Source organism: Lates calcarifer, linkage group LG7_1 (genome assembly GCF_001640805.2).
Source record: "Lates calcarifer isolate ASB-BC8 linkage group LG7_1, TLL_Latcal_v3, whole genome shotgun sequence".
NCBI classification, from domain to species: Eukaryota; Metazoa; Chordata; class Actinopteri; family Centropomidae; genus Lates; species Lates calcarifer.
The window spans coordinates 12,033,640-12,055,567 of record NC_066839.1 but is presented as its reverse complement, the minus strand read 5'-3'; the positions used below and the strand labels follow the sequence as shown (position 1 = coordinate 12,055,567).

The 21,928-nt window shown below is 37.8% G+C and overlaps 2 protein-coding genes across 4 annotated transcripts in view; one reads left to right on the top strand and one right to left on the bottom strand.

Moving 5' to 3' along the window:
* Positions 1 to 19,034, top strand: part of ylpm1 (YLP motif containing 1) — a 26,912-nt gene extending 7,878 nt beyond the window's left edge. The window contains exons 7-22 of one of the 2 annotated variants that reach the window (XM_018694577.2): positions 37 to 160; positions 420 to 564; positions 659 to 748; positions 854 to 1,034; positions 1,280 to 1,470; positions 1,579 to 1,733; positions 1,829 to 1,891; positions 2,106 to 2,225; positions 2,357 to 2,533; positions 3,194 to 3,277; positions 3,362 to 3,445; positions 3,533 to 3,607; positions 10,031 to 10,082; positions 10,650 to 10,777; positions 10,988 to 11,172; positions 11,759 to 12,318. In XM_018694577.2, coding sequence (XP_018550093.1) covers positions 37 to 160; positions 420 to 564; positions 659 to 748; positions 854 to 1,034; positions 1,280 to 1,470; positions 1,579 to 1,733; positions 1,829 to 1,891; positions 2,106 to 2,225; positions 2,357 to 2,533; positions 3,194 to 3,277; positions 3,362 to 3,445; positions 3,533 to 3,607; positions 10,031 to 10,082; positions 10,650 to 10,777; positions 10,988 to 11,134 — 1,816 coding nt within the window. In that variant the 3' untranslated portion in view covers positions 11,135 to 11,172; positions 11,759 to 12,318. Of the gene's footprint in view, positions 1 to 36; positions 161 to 419; positions 565 to 658; positions 749 to 853; positions 1,035 to 1,279; positions 1,471 to 1,578; positions 1,734 to 1,828; positions 1,892 to 2,105; positions 2,226 to 2,356; positions 2,534 to 3,193; positions 3,278 to 3,361; positions 3,446 to 3,532; positions 3,608 to 10,030; positions 10,083 to 10,649; positions 10,778 to 10,987; positions 11,173 to 11,758; positions 12,319 to 18,732 lie in introns of those variants that run through there. The other variant, XM_051071879.1, reaches the window with a different exon arrangement.
* Positions 12,457 to 21,928, bottom strand: LOC108895681 (prospero homeobox protein 1). Of its 2 annotated transcripts, XM_018694579.2 has the most exons (5): positions 21,659 to 21,928; positions 19,845 to 21,196; positions 19,313 to 19,414; positions 18,665 to 18,859; positions 12,457 to 15,088 (listed from the first exon to the last, which is right to left on the bottom strand). In XM_018694579.2, the coding sequence occupies exons 2-5, from the start codon at positions 21,189 to 21,191 to the stop codon at positions 14,921 to 14,923; spliced, it is 1,812 nt and encodes a 603-aa protein (XP_018550095.1). In that variant the 5' UTR covers positions 21,192 to 21,196; positions 21,659 to 21,928; the 3' UTR covers positions 12,457 to 14,920. The 2 variants fall into 2 exon arrangements, with proteins under 2 accessions (XP_018550095.1, XP_018550096.1); XM_018694580.2 differs by lacking the exon at positions 21,659 to 21,928 and having other exon boundaries at positions 19,845 to 21,366.

The window sequence follows — 21,928 nt, the reverse complement described above, 5'->3', positions numbered from 1 at the left end:
ATATCATCTCCATCTTCCATTCTTTTGGGTCTGCAGGGAACTGCAGGAAGGGAAGACCCCCGGTCCTGAACCTCAGCCTGCACCAGCTGATGTCATGTCTGAGCTTCCTGCTGGTCTTCTTGGTCTGGAGATCCCACCGGATGTCAGGAATGTTTTGAAGGTAAATGATAATCACTAACACTTAACTAAGTTAGCCTCATTCTAAAGAGAGTGTTGCTGTAAGAATTGGTCATGTAAGCTGATTCAAAACACGTCTGCCACGTGGCATATAAGGAGCAGCGTGGCCCCTAGAGGACACTAGGCAGACTTTTTGTTTTACGTTACCTTATATTCACTAATTCTATTTTTGTTAATACTACTACTTTGCAATATTATACCTAACTGTTATATCTATAAAATATCAAATCTGTTATTCTCAGGGCATGTCTGCAGCTGCACAGACAGCTGCAACTGAACCCATGTCTTGGGATAAAAAGCCTGCTGCTATAGATTACCAGTCAGTCCTCCCTGCTGCACCCACAGCTCCAGTGATTCCAAAGACTGTGGATTATGGGCATGGACATGGTATGAGCAGTAAAGACAAAAACATTTCTTCATTTTAAAAGATAAAACAGGTGAAATTTTCAGATTTTGTTGCTGATATTAACACTCTTTTCAGAGCCTGGTGCTACTGTTGAGCGGATCTCTTATGGTGAGAGAATTGTGCTGAGGCCTGACCCAATGCCATCAGACAGGGGTTATGAGAAAGGTGAGTTTCAATACAGTAAAGCCTATATTTTTCTACTCAAATAGAGCTTGCTGTTGCAATTTGCCAACCACTGTTCTCTGATGAACAATTCAACTCTCTTCCTAGAACCTCTCTGTCCCAGAGATCCTTATAGCAGAGACCCCTATTATGAAAGACGACCAGACCCTTACATGGACCGCCGGGAGTACAGTCGAGAAAGGGATCTATACAGAGAAAAACCTCCACTTGAATATGATAGAGAAAGATTTGAGAGGGAGCGCTATCCCCCAAGAGAAAGAGATGACAGGTAACATGTTTCCACAGTGCCCCTGACACCCTATGTTTTTCCAAACTATGGGGAAGTGTGCTGCTTCCTTACATGTGTAATATTCTTTTCTGTTTGTCTGTTTTTGATCCAAGCACACAGTCCATGGTTGAAGAGAGGTACTATATCACATTGTGATACATTGTGATTAGTCATCAGTGTGTGCGTTTGAAAACAAGAAATTCTGTTGAGGAAATTAAACTTGATAACCCTCCTCTTCTGTGTAGATCTCCACTGGCACCTCCTCTACGCTCAGCATACAGGGAGAGAGAGCGGGAACTTCGAGATAGGGACCGCAGTGGCAGTCGTGATCGAGATGAACATTATGGAAGGCCTGGCTATGACAGACCTCCATATGAGCGTGCTGGACTTGACCGCAGTGTGCCTGAGCGTTACGGCCATAACTCCTCGCCTTATGGTATGTTGGCATCTGCTTAGAAACATCTATTCACATACCACAGCTGCATTTGAACCTTTGCATAATGCAATTTAGAGAAAAACTTAAACAACAAATAATATCATACAGTGGACAGAAGAAGTTATCCAGAGGATAGAGGGCCTCCCACTGTGCCACCTCTACCACCTCCACCTCAGCCACCCCCACGAGTCGAGAAGAAGCCAGAAATCAAGAATATTGATGATATCCTCAAACCGCCTGGCAGATTATCTAGGCCTGAAAGGGTACTAATTACTGCTGCAGTGTTTGTTGATATAACAATATCACATTATTAGTTGACATAATATGAAGTTCTCGTTCAAATTATTTAATTTAACAGATTGTCATCATAATGAGAGGACTTCCAGGAAGTGGAAAAAGCCATGTTGCAAAGCTCATACGGGTGAGTGGATTTATATCAATAAATCACAGTGTAATGTAATTATAATCTAATGTAACTGAACTTTAAGCACAATATAAATTAACAACAGCAACAATAATCATAGAGCCTGTTAATGTTCTCCCAAAAATGTTTCTTGACTTAATAAATGGTATTACCTTTATAAAAAAGTAGACATATGAAAACAATGCTTTTCAATCTCATTGACGATATTAAGGACAAGGAAGTCGATTGTGGTGGTGCCCCACCGAGAGTTCTCGTTCTGGATGACTATTTCATGACGGAGGTTGAGAAAGTTGAGAAAGACCCAGACACGGGCAAGAGAGTCAAAACCAAGGTGAGTCTGACATACAACCATAACAGAGTGGTATTTAAGTATTCAGTTGGACAAAAATGAAATTAAAATAAAATGTTTTGCAGTTACTATTAAATCTTACAAACGATGTAACACAAAAATCTGTCTTGCAGGTTCTTGAGTATGAGTATGAGCCAGAGATGGAGGATACCTACCGGAGCAGCATGCTTAAAACGTTTAAGAAAACTCTGGATGATGGCTTTTTCCCCTTCATCATTTTAGACACTGTTAATGACAGGGTTAAACATTTTGATCAGTTCTGGAGCGCAGCCAAAACTAAAGGCTTTGAGGTGAGTTGTGTTCATGAATGAGTCAGAAAAAAAGTTGTTCCAGTCTGCCCTGTGTTAAAGAATAACTGCCATTTCTAGACAAGGCAGATCAAACTAAACCATTTTTAGATAAATAATACTCAGAGTTTCTCCACAATAAACTTACACGGCGTCAGGACTCAAGTTTTTAGTGCAAATAATACTTTTAAGCTCAGAGACCATATTGACAAGCCAAACCTTTTTGTTTTTTTGTTTTTTTTACATAAACATTGAGTGCTCTGCATTAGTGTGTAAAAGGAAAATGAAAAAACTTTGTCGGCTGAAAGTAGCTGCGCCTTGAGCCCGTCCTTCCCATGTACTGTTTCCCAACGTGGTTAGTAACTGTACCTCTTGCGGGGATGCGATAGCTTTGTTCTCTTCTACAGTGTAATGCTCACATGCTGCACTGCCTTTTGCCTGCTTCATCTTGCCTCACATTTAAGTTTTCTTGACCTTTGACCGCTTCTTCCTCTGTCACATTAGTATTTTGTTTGAAGTGGTATAAAAGTTAATTACACTGCATGTGAGCTCCAGAGAAATGAACCTGAAATGAAACAAACATGGTTAACAGTTAACTGATAAATGAATTTAAATGGGTAATCAACATCCCTTTAAAGACGTTTTTGTTTTGTTTTTTTCAAGGTGTATCTGGCTGAAATCACTGCAGACACCCAGACTTGTGCAAAGAGAAATGTCCATGGACGCACGCTTAAGGATATAATGAAGGTCTGTAATATCAGTTGGTGCTCTCAGTACATTTATGAATGTCGACTATCGTGAACACATATTAACTGAGCATTTTGCACACAGATGTCCAACAACTGGGAGCCTTCACCACGTCATATGGTGCGCTTAGATGTCCGGTCCCTGCTTCAGGATGCTGCTATAGAGGAGGTGAGGTCTTCAAGACTTGACGGTTTTCAAAATATTATTGTTCTCTGTTATTAACTGGGCTAAACTAACCTGTGTTTGTGTTATTAGGTTGAAATGGAAGACTTCAATCCTGATGATGAGCCCAAGGAACCCAAGAGAGAAGAGGAAGAAGAGGGTGATCTGGTAGGACATGAAAAGTTTAAATTTATAGTCACACAGTTGTTAGACTCATCTCCACTTAACTTGTATTCCCATCACATCTTGTACAGAAATTTAATATTAGCCAGTAGTCTATTAATCACATCATTGTTTTGTTTTACACCAATGAAATCAACAAAATAGGTAAAATTCCTGTTAAGTTATAGGTTAATTTGTTAAAAAGTTATTTTATTTCTTTCTTTATTTTTATGTTTATGTGGTAATTGGTGAGAAAAAATAGAAGGGAGCAAGATAGAGACAGTTGAGTAGTTTATCATCAGTCAAAATACAGTAATGAATCAGTCCAAAATATAATTATAGTTACATACAGTTAAGTTACAGTTCATTAAGTGGGAGCAGTCGTAGGTGTTCCTGTTCAGGTTTTTTTCTTTCAGCATTGGCTCAGATTTCATTAGTAATGTTTATTTGATTATTTAGATTAAATTTGAATTCATTTTTATCTTCACATGAAGGGTTTTAATATGAATATGGTTGCTGTAGTGCCACCAAAAAGAGTTCCCAAACTTCAGTCTGCATCAGTTTGAATGAGGCTGAATCATTCTACTCAGTTTACATTTTCTTGAAAGGCACATTTTCTCAAAAAACATTAAAACAAAATATTTAAAAAATGAAAATATCATAATTGAAAAGACAAGAAGAAATGTCTGTCTGTGTTTTAAAAAAACAAAAAATAACAAAAACCTTTTGCTGTGCCAAGCACTCTTAATAATCTGCTATTGATTTTTTTCTGATGAAATCTTCTTATTCATCTGCCAAATAGATTTCACAAAGATGAGGTATATATTATAGATATATGAGTTGGTGTTTACAGTAGCATTTATCATTAAACATTTGAGTGCTATAATTACTTATCCAGCTCTTAAGATGTTGTACAACTATACCAATGAAATTTGAACAAACTACAGAAAAGAACATTTTACAAAGCTATCCTGTTGTTGATAAAATCAGTGATGAACTTCCTGATATCCAAAACATTTCAGTGTAAGATTCTCCTCAGTTGTGTCTCCACCTTTAAAACTGTAGCATATTTTGAAAGTTTCAAATGCATCCTATGGTACTACCTTATACGGGATTGTCTCCGTATGGAGTCGACAAAACTCGTGACCAAACTGGACGGCTGGTCAAAATGTCATGACTCTGTGATCATGATGTGTCATTTTAGTAAAATGACAGAAGTAAAACAGCGAAAACAACAGGCCAACGGCCTTGTACACGGTTTCCTAATAAGCAAGCACATATTATGAAAGAAATCACTATATATTGTGTTTCTCCTGTGTCCTAACAAATCATGTTAAAGAGACAAACCAGGTCCTTAAATTGTATACTTTCTACTTTCTACGCAGAGGTTATCGAAACAGTCACTGGTAGAAATGACTCTTGATAACCTAGTTTAATGTGCTTCAACTCAGAGTGCAAATTAAATGCATCATCAGTGGCAATGGATCTCGCACATGAGAGTACTGCCTATCTACACCACAGTCACAGCTGGGCTGGCAGTGATTCATCTTAAAACACAAAAACTTGAACTGATTAAAAAAAACTCATCTAAAATGTCTGTAATACATTTTCACCCATTAATAATGTGGTTCAGAATGAACTACAAACACACACATGTATATATAAATATATATGTACATATATATGCACATACACACACACACACACACACACACACACACACAATTTTTACATCCTCCAGAAACTACTTTACTTTACTTTAACTAAAATTACTATTATTATTAGCTGTCAGTGAGCTGCAAGTGAGCATGCTTTTGCTCTTTATAGTTTACATTAGTGCTGAGAAATACAAAAGACAAAGAGATTCATCCTGTTAAGGTTCTAGCAGCAGTGCCTCACGGCACCATACATCTGTTAATATGGTGCAGCACTAGCATTGGAAATGAAAATGCAGCAGGAGACCATTTTTCCTTCAAAATCACATACTTGAGCTCTGCACTGACTTTGTATTTTTATGTTTTTTGTCTTCCTTACATGCCTTATAAAAATGTGCCAACTTTCTGTAAACACAACCACATTTCAAAAGTTAACTGAATTGTATATAAGCATTTTTTGTCTAAAAATCCACTGTGAATTAAAAAAAAAGAAATTTCTTTCATTTGTGGTATTCCTAAGGGCTAGAGCTAAGTGTGCTCATGTAGTTATGCACAATTAAAACAAGTCCACCAGGCTTGACTGCTGAAGCCATTACAGTTTCTAATATCCAGATATAATAATGCCACCAAAAACTTAATGAGGGTTTCTAACACCTCCAGTGTTTGAATCCCAAATAAGAACATGGCAATCACCAATGAACTTGAGGAAAGATTTATTGATTGCTAAGTCAAGACTTGTTTGTTGTTTCTGATTGTGTTCATCACTGTCAGGACTGTTTAAACACCATATTATATAGAATGTTACACTTGGTGAGATACTTCTATTGCTCTGAATTTTGTTAATCCATATTTGGATATGTATTTATAAAGAAACACAATAATTTATAGAAATTACATTATATCACATGCCACAGTGGTAATTGACTGTTTTAGATTGTATTAAAGTTTTTCTTCTTCTTTTGTTGTAAATCTTTCCTGACATCTTAGCTAAACAGTTGTGGATGAAATCAAGGAAAACTTACAACAAAAGGAAGGTACAGAAGTCAGTTTATAATCTTACATCAAGATCTAATGTCTAAAGCCCCTTTTAAACCGAGATCCTGCTATGATGCTATGAAAATTATGCCGACTTTACTCATTTACACTGAAGCAAGTCGCTTCAGTGTAAATGCCGCCACCCGCATGAATTTAGATGGCATGTCCAGTGTTATAGATTACAAAGCGTGACATGTAGCACAACTGTGTTTATTCAGCTCTGTAACTACCTCTACTGCCGGCATAAAGGCGGAACAACAACGTCCTGCCATTCTGTGTTTGTACCTTTTATACAGAACAATGAGTCTGGATAAATGGGTTATATTCCTGTGTGGAACAGGCTGCGTAAAAGGGGCTTTAGCCTCAGCCTCATTGGTAATTGGTGTTGTGGACATGGAAATGAAGGTAGACACATTTTCAGCTTCATTAAAAGATAAAAGATCACCTCTAAAATAAACTGATTATAGTCTACAAATTTCACCAAATCAAGCTCTCCCAAACCTGGACAAAATAACTTTGATGTGTCTCCATGTATAAATAAAAAAATAAATGTTCATTGTTTGCAAAAACAGACATTTTATATTGCTTTAGATGATGCTTCAGATGAGCAGAAGAGTCATATAAAGATTTTAAGTCATAACAAGAAAATGGGCTATAATTGCAAGCTTTATTTTTATCTCCAGAACAACTCTATCCAGGGACCGAGGACATGAAACACTCCATCTAATGTGTGTGGACCTGTGGTACATGTTTGGTACTCGCAGGACAAAACACCACTGTGTTAACAGAAATATCTCTATTAATCCTCCTTGTTGAAAAGGATACTATATGCTTCACAGTAAAAACTTACAAATCCTTCTGCTTCTAGTATTACATTAAAAACATAATTTTTTTTCTTTTTTTTCTTGAAAGACAGGGGTAGTGGTGCTGCACCATGTTATTCTGCTGTAGCACCATCATTCCTCCCGAAGAAGAATCTTAAGACACGGTAGTCTTAATTTACCACACCCTGTGCCTATTGTGAAGTGCTTTACTACACAGGACAGGCTGTGGAACAGGGCATTTGCAGCAGTCAGTTGCACGTTATCCAGCCTGAATTTAATTATTCTTGCTTGGTTTGTTTTTGTTTTTTTTCAGTATTCTTCAGTCAAACTCTGTACTGAGAAAGTGTGTTATTATGGTAAATAATCTGAGCAGACCTCGGCTTTTGGCTTGTATAGCAACAGGTTGCCTCCTTTTATTAGCCTTATTTATCATTTTGTATATTTAACTCTGAAATCCAGAGCACCTGAACCTGGATTAAACCTAAGTTTGCATTAGTGTATCACTTTAAAAAAAATCAAGATTGAAAGAATTCAAAATAAGAGTACAGCAGTTGCCTTTTATTAAATCGACAAATGGCCTTATTTTTATTTGTGACTTTGCCATCCACAGTGTAGAACCTAAAATACTTCCACATGCTGCTTCTCAGATGATTTGGTGTTGTGATTATCCAGTCAGGACAGCTCTGCTCACTATTCATATTTGTAACAGGACAACACTGTATTACCATAAGCTTAATTTACTGATAAGTCAGTAGAACATGTAATAAATCAAGTTGATGGAGTGCTCTCTGCTGGATCACTAGCAAACTACTTCAAATGGTCTGATGTGCTTACAGAGACTGCAGCATACATTTTGAACAGGTCATTTGCAGTTCAAATATGAACTTTTCACCCACATTCAAACGAATGTTGAAATTTCAAATAAAAAGTGACAGCCCGAGTGTCTTTAGCAGTCATGTTTTGTTTTTGTTATTCATCAAGTGGAGTGATACTGGTATATTCTGCCTATATTTACCCAGTATGTAACACTGTTACAGAAATAATTACACGATACATCTTTAAATATACCAAAGAAAAACACTGACTTGCTTAAAGTGGTTACACAGCAAACATCCCAGCAGGTGTTTTCACCTACTCACCTGTATCTTCCAGGAAAGCTTTGTTCATCTTCAACCTTAGCACAGATCTAACTAGGAATAATGATTAAAACATCTGTGTGGGTGCACAGAGCTTCAAGGTTTTACACAGAAATTTAAAAAAAAATCTTTTGTCCAGTGTGGATACATCCTAAAAGAAAACCTAACTGAAATGGTAAAATAAACAAAGCACAACAACAAATAAAAAAAAGAGTAACTAAATAAATAAATAATGTGTCATATTTTTGTGTCATATTTTATCAAACTCATTAGCTAGCACTTTCCCAATATTCAGGAATATTACCTGGATTTTTCAGTGTTTAAAAGCAGACTAAATGTTATCTAGAGCTGCTGTCAAAGCAACAATTCATTCAAAGCAGCGGTGTCCACCCCATCAGTATACCAAAAAAAAAAAAAAATATATATATATATATATATATATATATATATATACCAGTATATTTTTACCAGAGATTTATACCAGTATTTGTTTTCTTAGAGAAGCAGGAGGAGATTAATAATGTTGTGATAAAACTGCTGTTCTGAACAGAACATGTGAGCAATCAAATCACTAACATCTTTGTTATTCGAACTGACAGGTTTTTACCACAAACAGTCTACAAAGTATAAGGAGTTTAGGGGGAAAACATCATGTATATATGAACAAAGACTGAGTCAATAAAAAAACTAAACAGATTTTATCAAAGAGACTGACATAGGTGAAACGAGTGAACATGTTGTTGTTAATGCAATTTAAATCAGCTTCACTCATTTTATGTCCTGTTGAGGCTCTGTGCTCGATCATGTTACTGGGAGTAAAGATTTTAGCAGGTTTTCATTCATAGCTGAGCTTATCTTTGAAAAATGAACCTCAACACCACCGGTATAAAAAAGTGGTGTCTCTTTAATTGAACAGTTGCGTTACATGATCATAATGTTGTCATAACGTTGCTTTGCTCTCACAGTTTTATCATACAGGTATCTCAGATAACCTCTGTGGTAAACAAACTATCCTGTACGTATTTGAATATATCAAAAGTTCCTGTAAAAGCTGGTCTTAAGGGTAAAATAACAAATGTAAGAGGAGTGTGTCCTCATTAAGGAACTGGCTGGTGCTGAGAGTGGGCTGTCAGCATTTTGCTGTTAGCTAGCCAGCCAAATTACATCAGAGTGCAGCTTGACAGCTGAAGATTGGAGGATTGGTTGGGAAAAAGTGATGCTATGTCACAAAAGCACACGCTGTGCTTTTTGTCCATGATGTGTTGTTCATTTGTGTAAACATTTGAGCAGCAGTACTGCAGACTTGTATTCAGGGCCTTTGTTCTTTATAATATTAATTGGGAAAAAATGAGGAAAAGGTGAATGTAAAATGAAATCACGTGATTGTTAGTTCACACAGACAAACTACATGATTGGGGGTTGAACAGCTAGTCTGAGTGCAGATACAGGTTTGTTTGATGATCTCTGGCACAGACTTTGTGTTCTCCAAAGCAGAACACAGCTGTTGTCCATTCTTACTTTCCTGTTGCATGTGACCAAGTTAGTTTCTATCAACTTTTAGGATGAAAATGTTTGTATGTCAGTGTTACATTATGTGTTCTAACTAGATGATATTTCATGCAGACTCATCTTTCAGTTGTCTTTGTTTATCTTTTTACCTCTGATAAACCAGTCTCCTCTCTTTTCAGCCAACCCCTTTTTCCATGCTTTCTCTCTCCTCCCCTTCTCTCTGTATCACCCCGATGTTTAACCATTGCAGTGTTTCTTTATATAATACAGGGCTACATTCCAAAAAGCAAATGTGAGATGGACACGTCTGAGGCTAAACTTGGTGGGTATTCCCATTTGTTAAGTCTTTATTCTATCAGTGATTGCCCGTCTTTTACCTCTGTTATATAGAGGTACAAGCCTGGAGGTATTGGTTTGATTTATGATATTTTATAATTGTATCTTTTTATTATGTGTATGAGTTACGTTTTGTATGTAATGACCATGTCCATTAGGAGAGATGGTCCATCAGTGAATCACACAGTGATTACTGTTGCCAGACTTTAGGCGCACAGCAGAACAACCCAATGCTGTTTGTGTTGTGGTTCTAGATTAAAAGATGCTGTTTTTAACTCTTAGAAAAACATGTCTTAATACATGGTTGATAATACTGTGAAAACAAAAAGCTCAGGTTCTGCATATGAGGCCAGAATGGGGGACATTCGCCTCCTTTGCCATAAAATTATTTTTAAATCCAATGCGCTAGAAATATGAAGGAGAAACTGCTAAAACAAATAATTCTAACTGACTGAATTTGGCTTTTCATGGATTATTTGAGTGTTAGCATGATGATCTTAAGGTTTTTATAAGAGGCCAGAGGTGACCTGAACAGTAATCTTCATTTATACAGACAAGTTGGATGGTCTGGGGAGCAGTGGGAAGAGGAAGCGTGAAGGTGAACACACGGCAGGCCTGGAGGATTACCTTCAGCTGCCAGACGACTATGCCACACGCATGTCCGAACCAGGAAAGAAACGGGTAATTTGACACGCTGCACTACAAAGATGTAGCTTTGGTCAAGTGTATTTATTTGTTTGTGAGGCAACACAGATTTTTAAAAATGCAACAATCCAAGTACACCAAGGTTGTTTTTGTTTTGGAAGTCCACAATTTTGCATAATGCTAAATGTTAAATAATGTAACTGATTTACCTGATACCATGCCCTGGTTGTTCTCCTTTTTGTTTAGGTTCGATGGGCTGATCTCGAGGAGCAGAAGGATGCCGATCGAAAGCGCGCTATCGGCTTTGTGGTGGGTCAAACTGACTGGGAGAGAATAACGGATGAGAGCGGTCAGCTGGCACAAAGAGCTCTCAACCGTACCAAGTATTTCTAAGAAGATAATCTTATCCCCCTTTTTTCCTTCATTGAAAGGTAGGTTTGTTACTCTTGTAAAATATTAGGATGGCTGTAATGTTAATGCTGTTAAAAGTTAAGTCAAAAGAATCAAAGCAAATAATAGTGATTGGTTTCCCCATTCTACAATTTAAAATATCTCCATAGTAATACACTTTTAATGATTTGTTGAGGACATGTTTGACTCCTTTTCTTATTGTATGCCCTCTATTGAAAATGTATGATCAGCAAGTTCATAAATTCAGTTGAATAGAAGTTGAGATCCATATGCAATGTTACATCCCCTCTTCTCTCACCATTGTTCAGCAAGATATTTCCTTGAAAAGTATAGTTAATAGTAAATAAAATGCTATGAGTTATTCCTATGTAAACTGACATCTGAATGGGAGCATATATTTTACTGATTAAATGTGTAATGACCTCTATCATGACATAACTACACTTGTAACAGTCCTCTATGCTGTATAAAGCAGTGATTAATAAAATCTGCCTGATTATACTTGAATTTACAAGACTTTAATTTAAAGAGAAAAATGTCTTTACTTATACCTCACACACATCTGTCTTTTGCCAAATTATCAGTGATTTATTTTTCTTTCTGCAGGTGTCCAGAATGTGAAAACACCAAAGCTTATGCGTGGTGGAACGTGAGACTCATCAAGGTGTTAATCACCAATAGCACCGATATCAAACTCTTGGTCATTCATTGATATGTATACAGTATATATTTTTTTCTTTATTTTAAAAGAGACACTGTTCACCAATTAATTTGTAGTTTATGATTCTGTGCTACTTCAGGTCATGTTTCCTGTACGCGGTCATGTTTCTTGCTGTTTTATACACTTAATATTTTATGTACTGTATACCTGTAGCACTGTTTTTTGGTCCATGCATACTTGAAGAAAGACAATAAAACTTTCACAAAATCACCATCTTGGGGAGTCTTACTGGAGGTTGTCATCTGCGGTTCGTCAACAAGAAGTCCTGCAAGTGTTTTCTCATTGGAGGCAGAAAGTGTTTGAAATGATCAGATCATTTACAGCAATGGTCCGTTGTATCACTTGTGTTGTCCTTGTTTTTATAGGATGCCTGTAATCAGGGTTATCACAGTAAATGGTTAAGTTAGGAGAATAAAAGAAAAAGAATAAATGGCATCATGACATACTTGCGATGTGGGTTGTTTTTATGTACATGAGAAATATCCAGTCATGTCTACGTTGGCTTAGACAATTCACATGACAGTTACAGGGTACAAGGCTAATTTCAGTGTGTAACTTTATTTATCGTATCTCTTTACAGCTTTACACCTTTGTGAACTGCTTCCCAATTCCATAATGGTAGTGGTTTTTGTTTTTCGTTTAAAGCAAACAATACTGAGAGGTAATTGCTGTTAAGAGGATGCTGTCATTTACAAGTTCCTAAAAATTTTAAATCAAAGCAGTTTACTGTTGTAACAAGTATGTGCTTGTTGCAGTATTTTCTTTGGCTCAGTTTGTTGCTTGAATGGGTTTGCAAGTGTCAGAGGATGGGGTGCAACACAAGTACATGCTTCCAGGACCATCTCACTCATGGACACTTTGCACTTAGATTATTAATATATCTCTATCTCTTAATAGATACAACGTGTATTACCATGGCTCATAATTAAGCGGGAAGGTAGTATGCAAATGAAATGCTTTATTTTTGTACAAGTGTCTCACAATTGAGTTAAACTTTTAATCAAGCTGAAAACAACTGGCTGCAAATTTATCTGTGGACTACATACAAGTTAAAAGGCTTGTGTTTAGACAGTATATCTGCAATGACTACTTAGTGTGATACATTTTAAATAAACAGTGGCACATTCAACATGTATTAGTTGGCAAATTGCACAAGTATGCCCAGAGATGTGAGTTGCAATCAAAAAGTTCTGAGACTGTGCCTTTAAGAAGTAAAAATGTACCTGATTTAAATTTGGCTGCCATCTCCTTCGAAGAGGTCACCTTTTGCAGCTATACACCACTCCCAATGCTCTTGGTGGGCTTGGAATACTTCATGGAAGTCCCATGAAGTAAACACATCAAGCACCATTGTTGGACCTCCCTCACTGTCTCAAAACAGCAACCCTTCAGTTTGAATTTCATTTTGGGGAAATCTGGCCAGTAAGGTGGGTGGAGAGCAACTACTGTGTTGGTGCAGCCAAAGAAATCTTGCATTTTCAATAGCACGTTGTCATAATGGAGCACCCAGTTGCCATCATGCCATAGTTCAGGTCATTTGTGTCAAATGTTTTCCCTTATTGCCATAGAGTGGTGCAGTTGAACTCAGCATTGACAGTTTGATGCTAAGGGACGAATTCACACAACCTTGCGAATGTTGAAGAAAGCAACAAACATGCTCTTCTTTGTGCTCCTGATGTACCCTCTTTGGTTTTGGAGACCACGGGCTCTGCCATTGCAGAGTCTGCTGTATGGTCTCCAGATCATAGTCATAGACCCAACTTGTCACTGGTGATGATCTTTGACATGAACGTCGGGTCATCTTGGACCTGCTGACGGAGATCCTTGCAGACTTTGACACAGTGCTGCTTCTGCTCCATGGTGAAACCACAAAAGCACACCTGCTGGTTTATTGTTAGAAGTAAAGCGGAATACTGACTCCCAAAAGTATTGCTCACACCTCCTGCATGAGCCTTACCCTGCCAAGCACTGCTCATTCGCAAAAGGAACAGTCTCTGAACTTCTTGATTGCACCTTGTGTGTTGGATTGTCTTGCTGTTGAGTTTTTTGAGGAACTGTGTTCAATGCAAATGCCTATGTGCACATTGCATATAAATATTAAAATGAATCAAGTTCAGCCTCACAGAGTGTGATTATCACGGTCAATGAATGCCAATATAAGCAACTTTTTTCCTACAAATTTTGCACCTGAGAACCTGAGAAGCCAGAATTTTCATACATCAGAAATTTGCATTTGGAGCACCAACACTGAAGACAAGGATCAGTTATACATGAGAACACAGCGCCACTGATGAAGACTGTTTGATTTGAACAGTCAACTGCACTATGATTTGGAATGATTTAAATGGATCCATATGGTACGTATGGAAGAGCAAAAGAAACAGCTCTTTTACCAGTTTGTAGGGGGTGGGTGAGATATTAAACATGAATTACTGATTCAGTCATTTTAGAATTTATGTAATTTCCATTTTATATACACTGTACATAGATACAGAGTGGCAATAATGACCTCTGCTGAATATTAAACATTTTTTCTGATGTGGTGTGGACATTATTTTGTGCTTATTAAAGATAAATGCATCTTAAAAACTAACTGTGTTGTCTGTTGCACTTTGTGAAAACTCTGTTTCACAATTGTTTATCCATCCATCCATTACCTATACCACTTATCTTTAAGGGTTGCGGTGGGGCTGGAGCCTATCCCAGCGAACTCTGGGCAAGAGGCACGGTACACCTGGGACAGCTCGCTAGTTCATCCATCAGCACGGTCATACAAAGTATGTATTATTGCTATATAATATGGCTGGATATAGCAAAATACATATTATGACAAACTACCTCATGATGCAATAATAACATCTGGTGTTGACTATCAGTCTGCCACATGTATGGAGACTGGAGATGTGCCAGCATGTACTTCATTTTCCAGATAATCTGATTTACAATGTAGTGTGCTATTTTAAAAAAAAGGCAGTTTGCTTATCAAGGCATGTGTAAGTCCAAATTGTGACCGTAACCTTTTTGACACGTTGTCCTCTGGTTGGCTCTTATCCAGAGTGATGACTGTTAAATTCAGCTGGTACATCACTGTCCAGTTTACAGATCACCTTGTAGATTGCTTTCTTCCAGGACGGATCACGATCTTTGCCCATTGAAATGGCAATGTAAAATTCTCTCAGTGTAATCTCGGCAACCTCAAGGAATCTGTCAGGGACCTGCAAATCCACATGAGAAGATTAAAAAAAAAAGTAAAACCCTTATATGCGTACTGTTTCATTGTCATTGTGCATGTGTTTGACAAGGCAAGTAATGTAGATGTACTTTGAGATAATCAGAATCAGGCTTGGCAAATGAACGTAAATAACAGGTCAGTTTTTACTCTGCCTTTTTTACCTTTAAACTTTTTTTCTGTTTTTATGTACTTGAATAATAATAGCAATTTCTGTTGTAACTCGGTGGGATACTGAGCTCAATGGGAGCTGTATATTGGGTTGCCAGGATTAAAAACTGCTTTACTTTGCCTTCAACATTCAGTTCACTGTTAAAGGCCTCCCTCTGAGGAGACACAGCATATGTGTGGTATAACTCTCCCTTCAATTTGTTTTTAATACCTGTGCCCACGAAATGTCCTGGATAAGACAATTTGTTGTCGACCTCTGGTGTTGACAGTATTTCAAAATATGTCTTTGAAATTTCTGTACTTCAGTTTGTTGTTATTTATATGCCAATAGTGAGCTGATACTGAACTCTTTTTTTTTGTTTCCTATGTTTTTAAGGCCATTTTTGCCATAGTGGCCTTAACATGATGGTGATGTAAAGTTGTAAGTCACTCTGATGTTAAAGGTCCCTTTTTGCAGTTTTGGGCTTTTGAGAGTTGTGAGACAAACATGGTAAAAACTATGATTATTAGTCCAAAACAGTGGTCCTCGATTGCACTGGGAGCATGTCCCCTGACGGACAATTTGAAGCTTTGATGAACCAAAGACAGCATGTGGCAGAATTCTGCAAACTGACCAATCAAAACATGTGAAATGAAGCCAAATACACTGGTGCAACGTGCTGTATGTGCCATTATTGATTTAAGTTTACAGGGTACAGAAAATAGCACACAAACCAAAAACAATGGCCAAATCATTAAAAGTTTGTATGACTCTGGCAAAGAAGAAAAGGAGGAAACCTTGCAGAGCTGCAAACCTTAATAACATGCTTCTGCTCTCTCGTCAGATTAAGACCAAGATTTCATTAGACACATCTCACACAGTGTGACAGGCAGTCAACTGCCACAATCACTGGTGGCGCAGTCTAAAGATGCCTTAAGTCAAGCAAGATATCATAATAACCAGCCATGATTCCCTGTTTCCTCACCACTGTTCATGCTCCCCAGAGGATGAACACTTTCTATTTTAGTTCAACTGTATTGATGACATATGAATGTTTACATAAATACCATCAAAGAAGAATCTAAAGCCCTAATGCTCACCAGGTTTTTTAATGCCACTAACAGGTGACACTCAGTAAGAGATAGGGTTGCTTTGGTGGCTATGTAACAAGTATTTATGCTTTATGCGCTTTATGTGCAATGCAGCCATGGCTAAACACAAGGGGAAAAATGCAAACACAAAATGGCGGAATGTCATGCATAAAAAACAGACTTCGGCTCCTTCTCCTAAAATGACAGCCACATGGATTTTTTCAGAGCTTTGACTGTTTACATTGTGAGAGGGGGAACTGGTTTGAGACAAAGAGGGCAGCCTGTGTTTTCATTCCATCTGACATGCATGTTTGATTTCAGCTCCTGATCCCATATGAACACACCCAGCATCAGTGCAGGGTGTGAACACACCCAGCATCAGTGCAGGGTGTGTTCATAAGTATATGTGAGACCAAACAGGGTCTCAGTGCAGTGATGACTGTCACAGAACACACAAAAAGAATATCAAAACTGTTTGATGTGGCATTGACAGTGATTATACTGAAGTAAAACTTTAAACATAGGTTGAAGTATATAGGTTACTTTGGCATTTCACCCCCTGCTATCCTCTCTCTGTCCTCTCTGTCCCTGCAACTAACTTTGGCCTTTTTTGAATTTTTTTATTGCCTTTGTAGATTTTTTCTCTGGAATCTTTGAAGCTTCACACGCAGTAGAAACGTATCTGCAAGGCTTGAAAATCAATTCAGTTTCCTTTAAAAGATAAAAGGAATTAGAAGGTATTAGGAAGATATGTCTTAAATTTACAGTTTACAAGTCTTAATAATTTTGTCCTGCCTGCAATAGGTTAATGTTAATAAATTGTTTTATAATCCATGTGCCGGCTGTCTGGAGACGTTATACACCAATAAACTACAAGCTAAAAAGTAATCAATGTGTATATTGTGACAGCAGATTGTGTGAACAAGAGGCTGTTCAGTTCTTTATGGAGCTGGGAAGCTCAGCAACTCATAATGGACAAATGCCAATTTTAGAAAAACTGTACATGAACTTACACAAATCAATAATTCTTTATTGGGTTTTAATTCATCCATTTTCTGATGCTTAACCAGGTCCGATTTAATTAACACACTTCATTAGTTCTATCATTACTCATTACTAATATATAATACTAAATCATTTGCAGCCATGTCATCCCTGCTGGTTTTTCATTATACTTTAATTTTTTTGGCAGAAACTCTTCCTAAATGTGCAGTGCTGTTTTACCATATTTCCATAATATATTTAATTTTTAAAAGAATTAAAAAGCAATATAATGTTGCACAGGCACTCCCACACTTTCACTGTTTATCCTAGAAAGTGAAAATAGTAGAAGTCGCTATTTAATTAATACTCGATGTGACATTGATACTTCACGGTGTGTTTCTGTACTGAACAGGCTGAGTTGTATGTATTGTATGTATTAATCAACTGTGTTCATCACAGTCTGACAGTGTCAACAAAAACTGAACATTATAGGCATCATAGATAATTGTCTTCATGGTAGGACAGTTGTATTGGATTGCCTTGGATTGTACAGGTGTGCCTAATTAAGTTGACACCGAGTGTGTGTCACCACATTGAATATGTAGCAGTCTGTGTGAAAGAAAACACAAGTAGCCTGGTTTACATGTTGACTGACCAGCTGTGGTCAATGTACATATCAACATGAACAGTGTTCAACTGCATTAAAATTCACAGATTACAGAGAAGATGCTAATCACAGTGACACTCACAATCATTTAATTACAGCTTGTACCCATGCATATGAATACACAGCCTCTGTGTTCTTCCCTGTTAACACTACATCTGACGGCCTTGGATAATTAACATCAGATTAGGCTATTTTCTGCTTGTGTGTTCACTAATACAGTGGAGACTTATTTACTTGTTACTGACTTTATGAAGTTATGACTAAAAAATAGCTCAATGTGAGAAGGTTTCTTCTCATATTGTTATGTTACTGATGAAACCTGAGATGTCCTAATCCTGAACATATCACCTCATCTCTCTCTCATTTTATTCTCTGTCTACTATTTGATGAGCCAGTTTTGTGACTAGACCTAGTTCGAGACTACTGGAAATATAAAATATAAAGTACAACACACACACATCCAACAGAATTAAATTATGTGTGACTGCACATGATCAAAAAATGAGACAATAAAATTAGTTAAAAGCTTCTAAGAAAAATCAACTAACTGAGTGACAGTTCAGGATCCCTGACTATTAGCTGCAGCTCATCTGTAGGAAGATGATGTGAATACTTTGTTCATTCAAAACAATAAGTAATAACAGCTGTTAAGTTTCAGGTACAGCTCACCTGGAAGTCGTTGGCTTTGTTGTAGTGCATGTTTAGAGCTCTGAAAAGTTCTGATTCTCTCCCCACAGTCAGACCCCTCACGTCGGTCACCCCTTCTATGAGAGCGTGGCGGGCGAACTTCTCCATCTGGATGTAGTAAAACTCCCTGAAGTTACTGAACCACTTGATGAGCTGAGAGGTGATGCAGCGTGTGAACTGAGGACGAGACATAAAACAGGTAAGTAATGATGATGAAACATGAACATTATTAAAATCACATTATTGTTTTGTCATTTGATAGACTTAAATTAATTCATCTTTAGTGTGTTATATATGTTTTATGTTGTACATTTTGTAAGTTACAAAGCAAATAAAATATGAATAAACTGTATTTTACCATGTCATTGTGTTTCTATTTTTATACTTTTTTTGTTGTACAGAAATTCATTGATGATGTAATGTTGTTTGCTGGTGAATGTAAAACAAAAGTGATGAACTTATTCTCAGAAATGGCAGGAAGCATCATGCCTGCTAAACTGCAGACATGATGCTTTCCCAAGATCATGATTGAAGCTATACATCTGTAAATAGTAAATTATTACTGATTTATTATTTACTGATTTATAAATACAGTCTATTATAATGACACTATTATATGTCTCTTCTCACCTGCACATCATGGAAACACATCTTCAGCACTAGTGAGCTCGGGTAGCGAGTGTAGAAGAACATAAGCTTTGCTTTCTTCAGATGATTTGTGGTCAAACCCTCCTGAAATGCACCAGTGTTAAGGATGAAACACACACACATACACTCTACACATAATGAAACAGTCTGACCTTTCTCTGTTAATGAGCCTGCAAACACTTTCTCTGCAATTTTCTTCCAAGTTCAGAAGATCAAAGGGGGCACTTATTGGATTCTGTAAGGTGCAAAGTTGCTGTCTCCTTTTAAAAAGAGGTAGAATTGGTGTTGATGAACAGACTCATTTTATAGCTCATACCTGGACTGGTGACAAGGTTTGTGACACAGTTTGTTATTTGAACCTCAAGTGGGCAGAGGAAGAATTATTACTTGTATATAAAGGCAGCTGCTTCAGAAGCTTCAATAAGGAAGGAAATATCAGATGTTTTCTGTCACTGCTGATTGTTACTTAAAGGTACGAGAGAGACTAATAAAAGATCAAACTTGTAAAGGATACGTTCAGCATGTACAGGTTGTTCTTCACCGGGCTCTCAGGCTCAATCTTGACGTGAGGGAGGCACAGGCTTTCTAAAAGCATCGGATCCACTGACACAGTGTGAGTCTGTGGGCTTCTCACAGATCTGGAGTTTACCTTTGATCTCACTTTGACCGAATTCCAATGTGCATCAAACATCTCAAACTTTGTTTGGCCGACTTCAGAGCGTCCGTCTTGCAGGCATCTCAGGGCGTGTTGATGGGCGATGGTGGTGTGATTGTTCTGATCATCATGCAGAGCAGCGTCTGGATGATTTTGAGCTCTCACTCTGGGCTGGAGGGTAAGCCTGTCCAGTCGAGGCTTTTGCACAACCAGAGACAGAGCTTCGGTTTGAACGTCTGGGACTTGCACCTCTTCATTCCCACAACATGACAGACTTGTTTTTTTATCTTTAGCCACTGATGACTGAAGAGGGCTATCAGTCTCTACACTCCCCTCATCGTTGGGTGAGCTCTGTAAAAGTGGCATACTTTTGAAAACAGAGTCAACACTCCTGCTGACAGCTCTGGACAATTCATACTTTAAAACATCTGCCATTAGCTTTATTCTCTCTGGTTTGGACTGGAAGTAGTTAATCAGCTTCACCTTTTTCCAGCCTTGGTATTTTCTACTTCTGCTGCTCTCAGACTCACAGTATGAATCTGTGAATGCATCCCTCGGACATGTGTCAGGAGAATCATTCCATGTGGGATATTTCTCCTCTTTACTACTGTCTGTGGTTTCAGTTACCTCACCCGTGTGGTTAAACTTTGTTCTGAGCTGTCTGAGGTGCTGCTGCTGCTGACTCTCCAGCTGCTTCCTTGCCATCAGACTCGTGCTGCTGGACCCACTTCCCTCAATGTGCTCCTGATTTAAAGGCAGCTCTCCAATCCTTTCATTTTCCTCCTCCTCGCGCTGATTAGTCGTCCCATCTGCGCAGTGCATGCCAGGAGAGCCGGTCATGCCTTTGATGATGTTCTCCACTCTGGCACGCTTCGCCTGATGGCCACTGCTTAGGTTCCAGTCATGATGACCGCAAGGGCCGGATGCAGGGGACGGGTGCCTTCTTGTGGTGCCGTCTCTGGGTGGATTGAGCTCCAGCTGGCTAGAACAGATCAAACTTGAACCTTGAGCTTCAGCACCGCTGTAGTAATCACTCTCTGGTAGTATTTTTGTGCTCTCACTGTCTTTGTGAAAAGAAACACCTTGTGCATCTGAGTTTGACGGCACAGGGTTAGGTTGAAAAGAGGAGAGATGCTCTGCACTACAGCTGTCAAGGCAAATGTTGCTGGAAGAATACATGACTTTGCTCCAAACACTTGGATCCATGTTTCCTAGGATTAAAAAACAGCAATGGAAAGAAAAACACTAATTATTTGTATGATGTAGGTATTGTAGGAAATCTTAAACAGTTACAGTGGTTCCTGGATCCTGCAAGGATCTGAGTTGCTTTTCAAATAAGTAAATGAATGAAAAAATAAATAATAAAATAAAATATTACATTACGTTTATCTGGCTGTTTATTATGTGTGTTCAAGTGAACTGAATATGTTTCAACTTTAAAATATTAACCCGTAAACAGTTATGAATATTGATTATTAATATTGTCCAAAATCTATTTTTAATGTGGTCTCACATGCATTATTTTTTTGTTTATCTGTATTAACATTTTAGTCTGTCACAATTTTCAATTCAGAATAAAAGCCAAAGGTTAAAATATGCCTCTTGAATCTAAATATAACTTGTACCTGAGATATTAAAGGTATTAGCTACAGTTAAAGAAAGTCATAACCTACCTGTTGCCAAAGGAGACCAGAGGAGGCTGCACGTTTGTGGCTTGAAGGAGGAGAAATGACTGTTATTTGTACTGGTCCAGCTGAGAGAGTGCCTCTCCAGAGACCAGGAGGTGTGGTCAAACCTGCCAACCTATCCCATCAGTATTTACCTCATAATAACAATAACTATACTATTTGAATCGGGCAAACCACTGTTAATGAAAGAGGAAGAAAAGGTGATCTAATTAAGTTATATACAATTTTTCCTCTAACCTTTTGGAACAGTGTGGT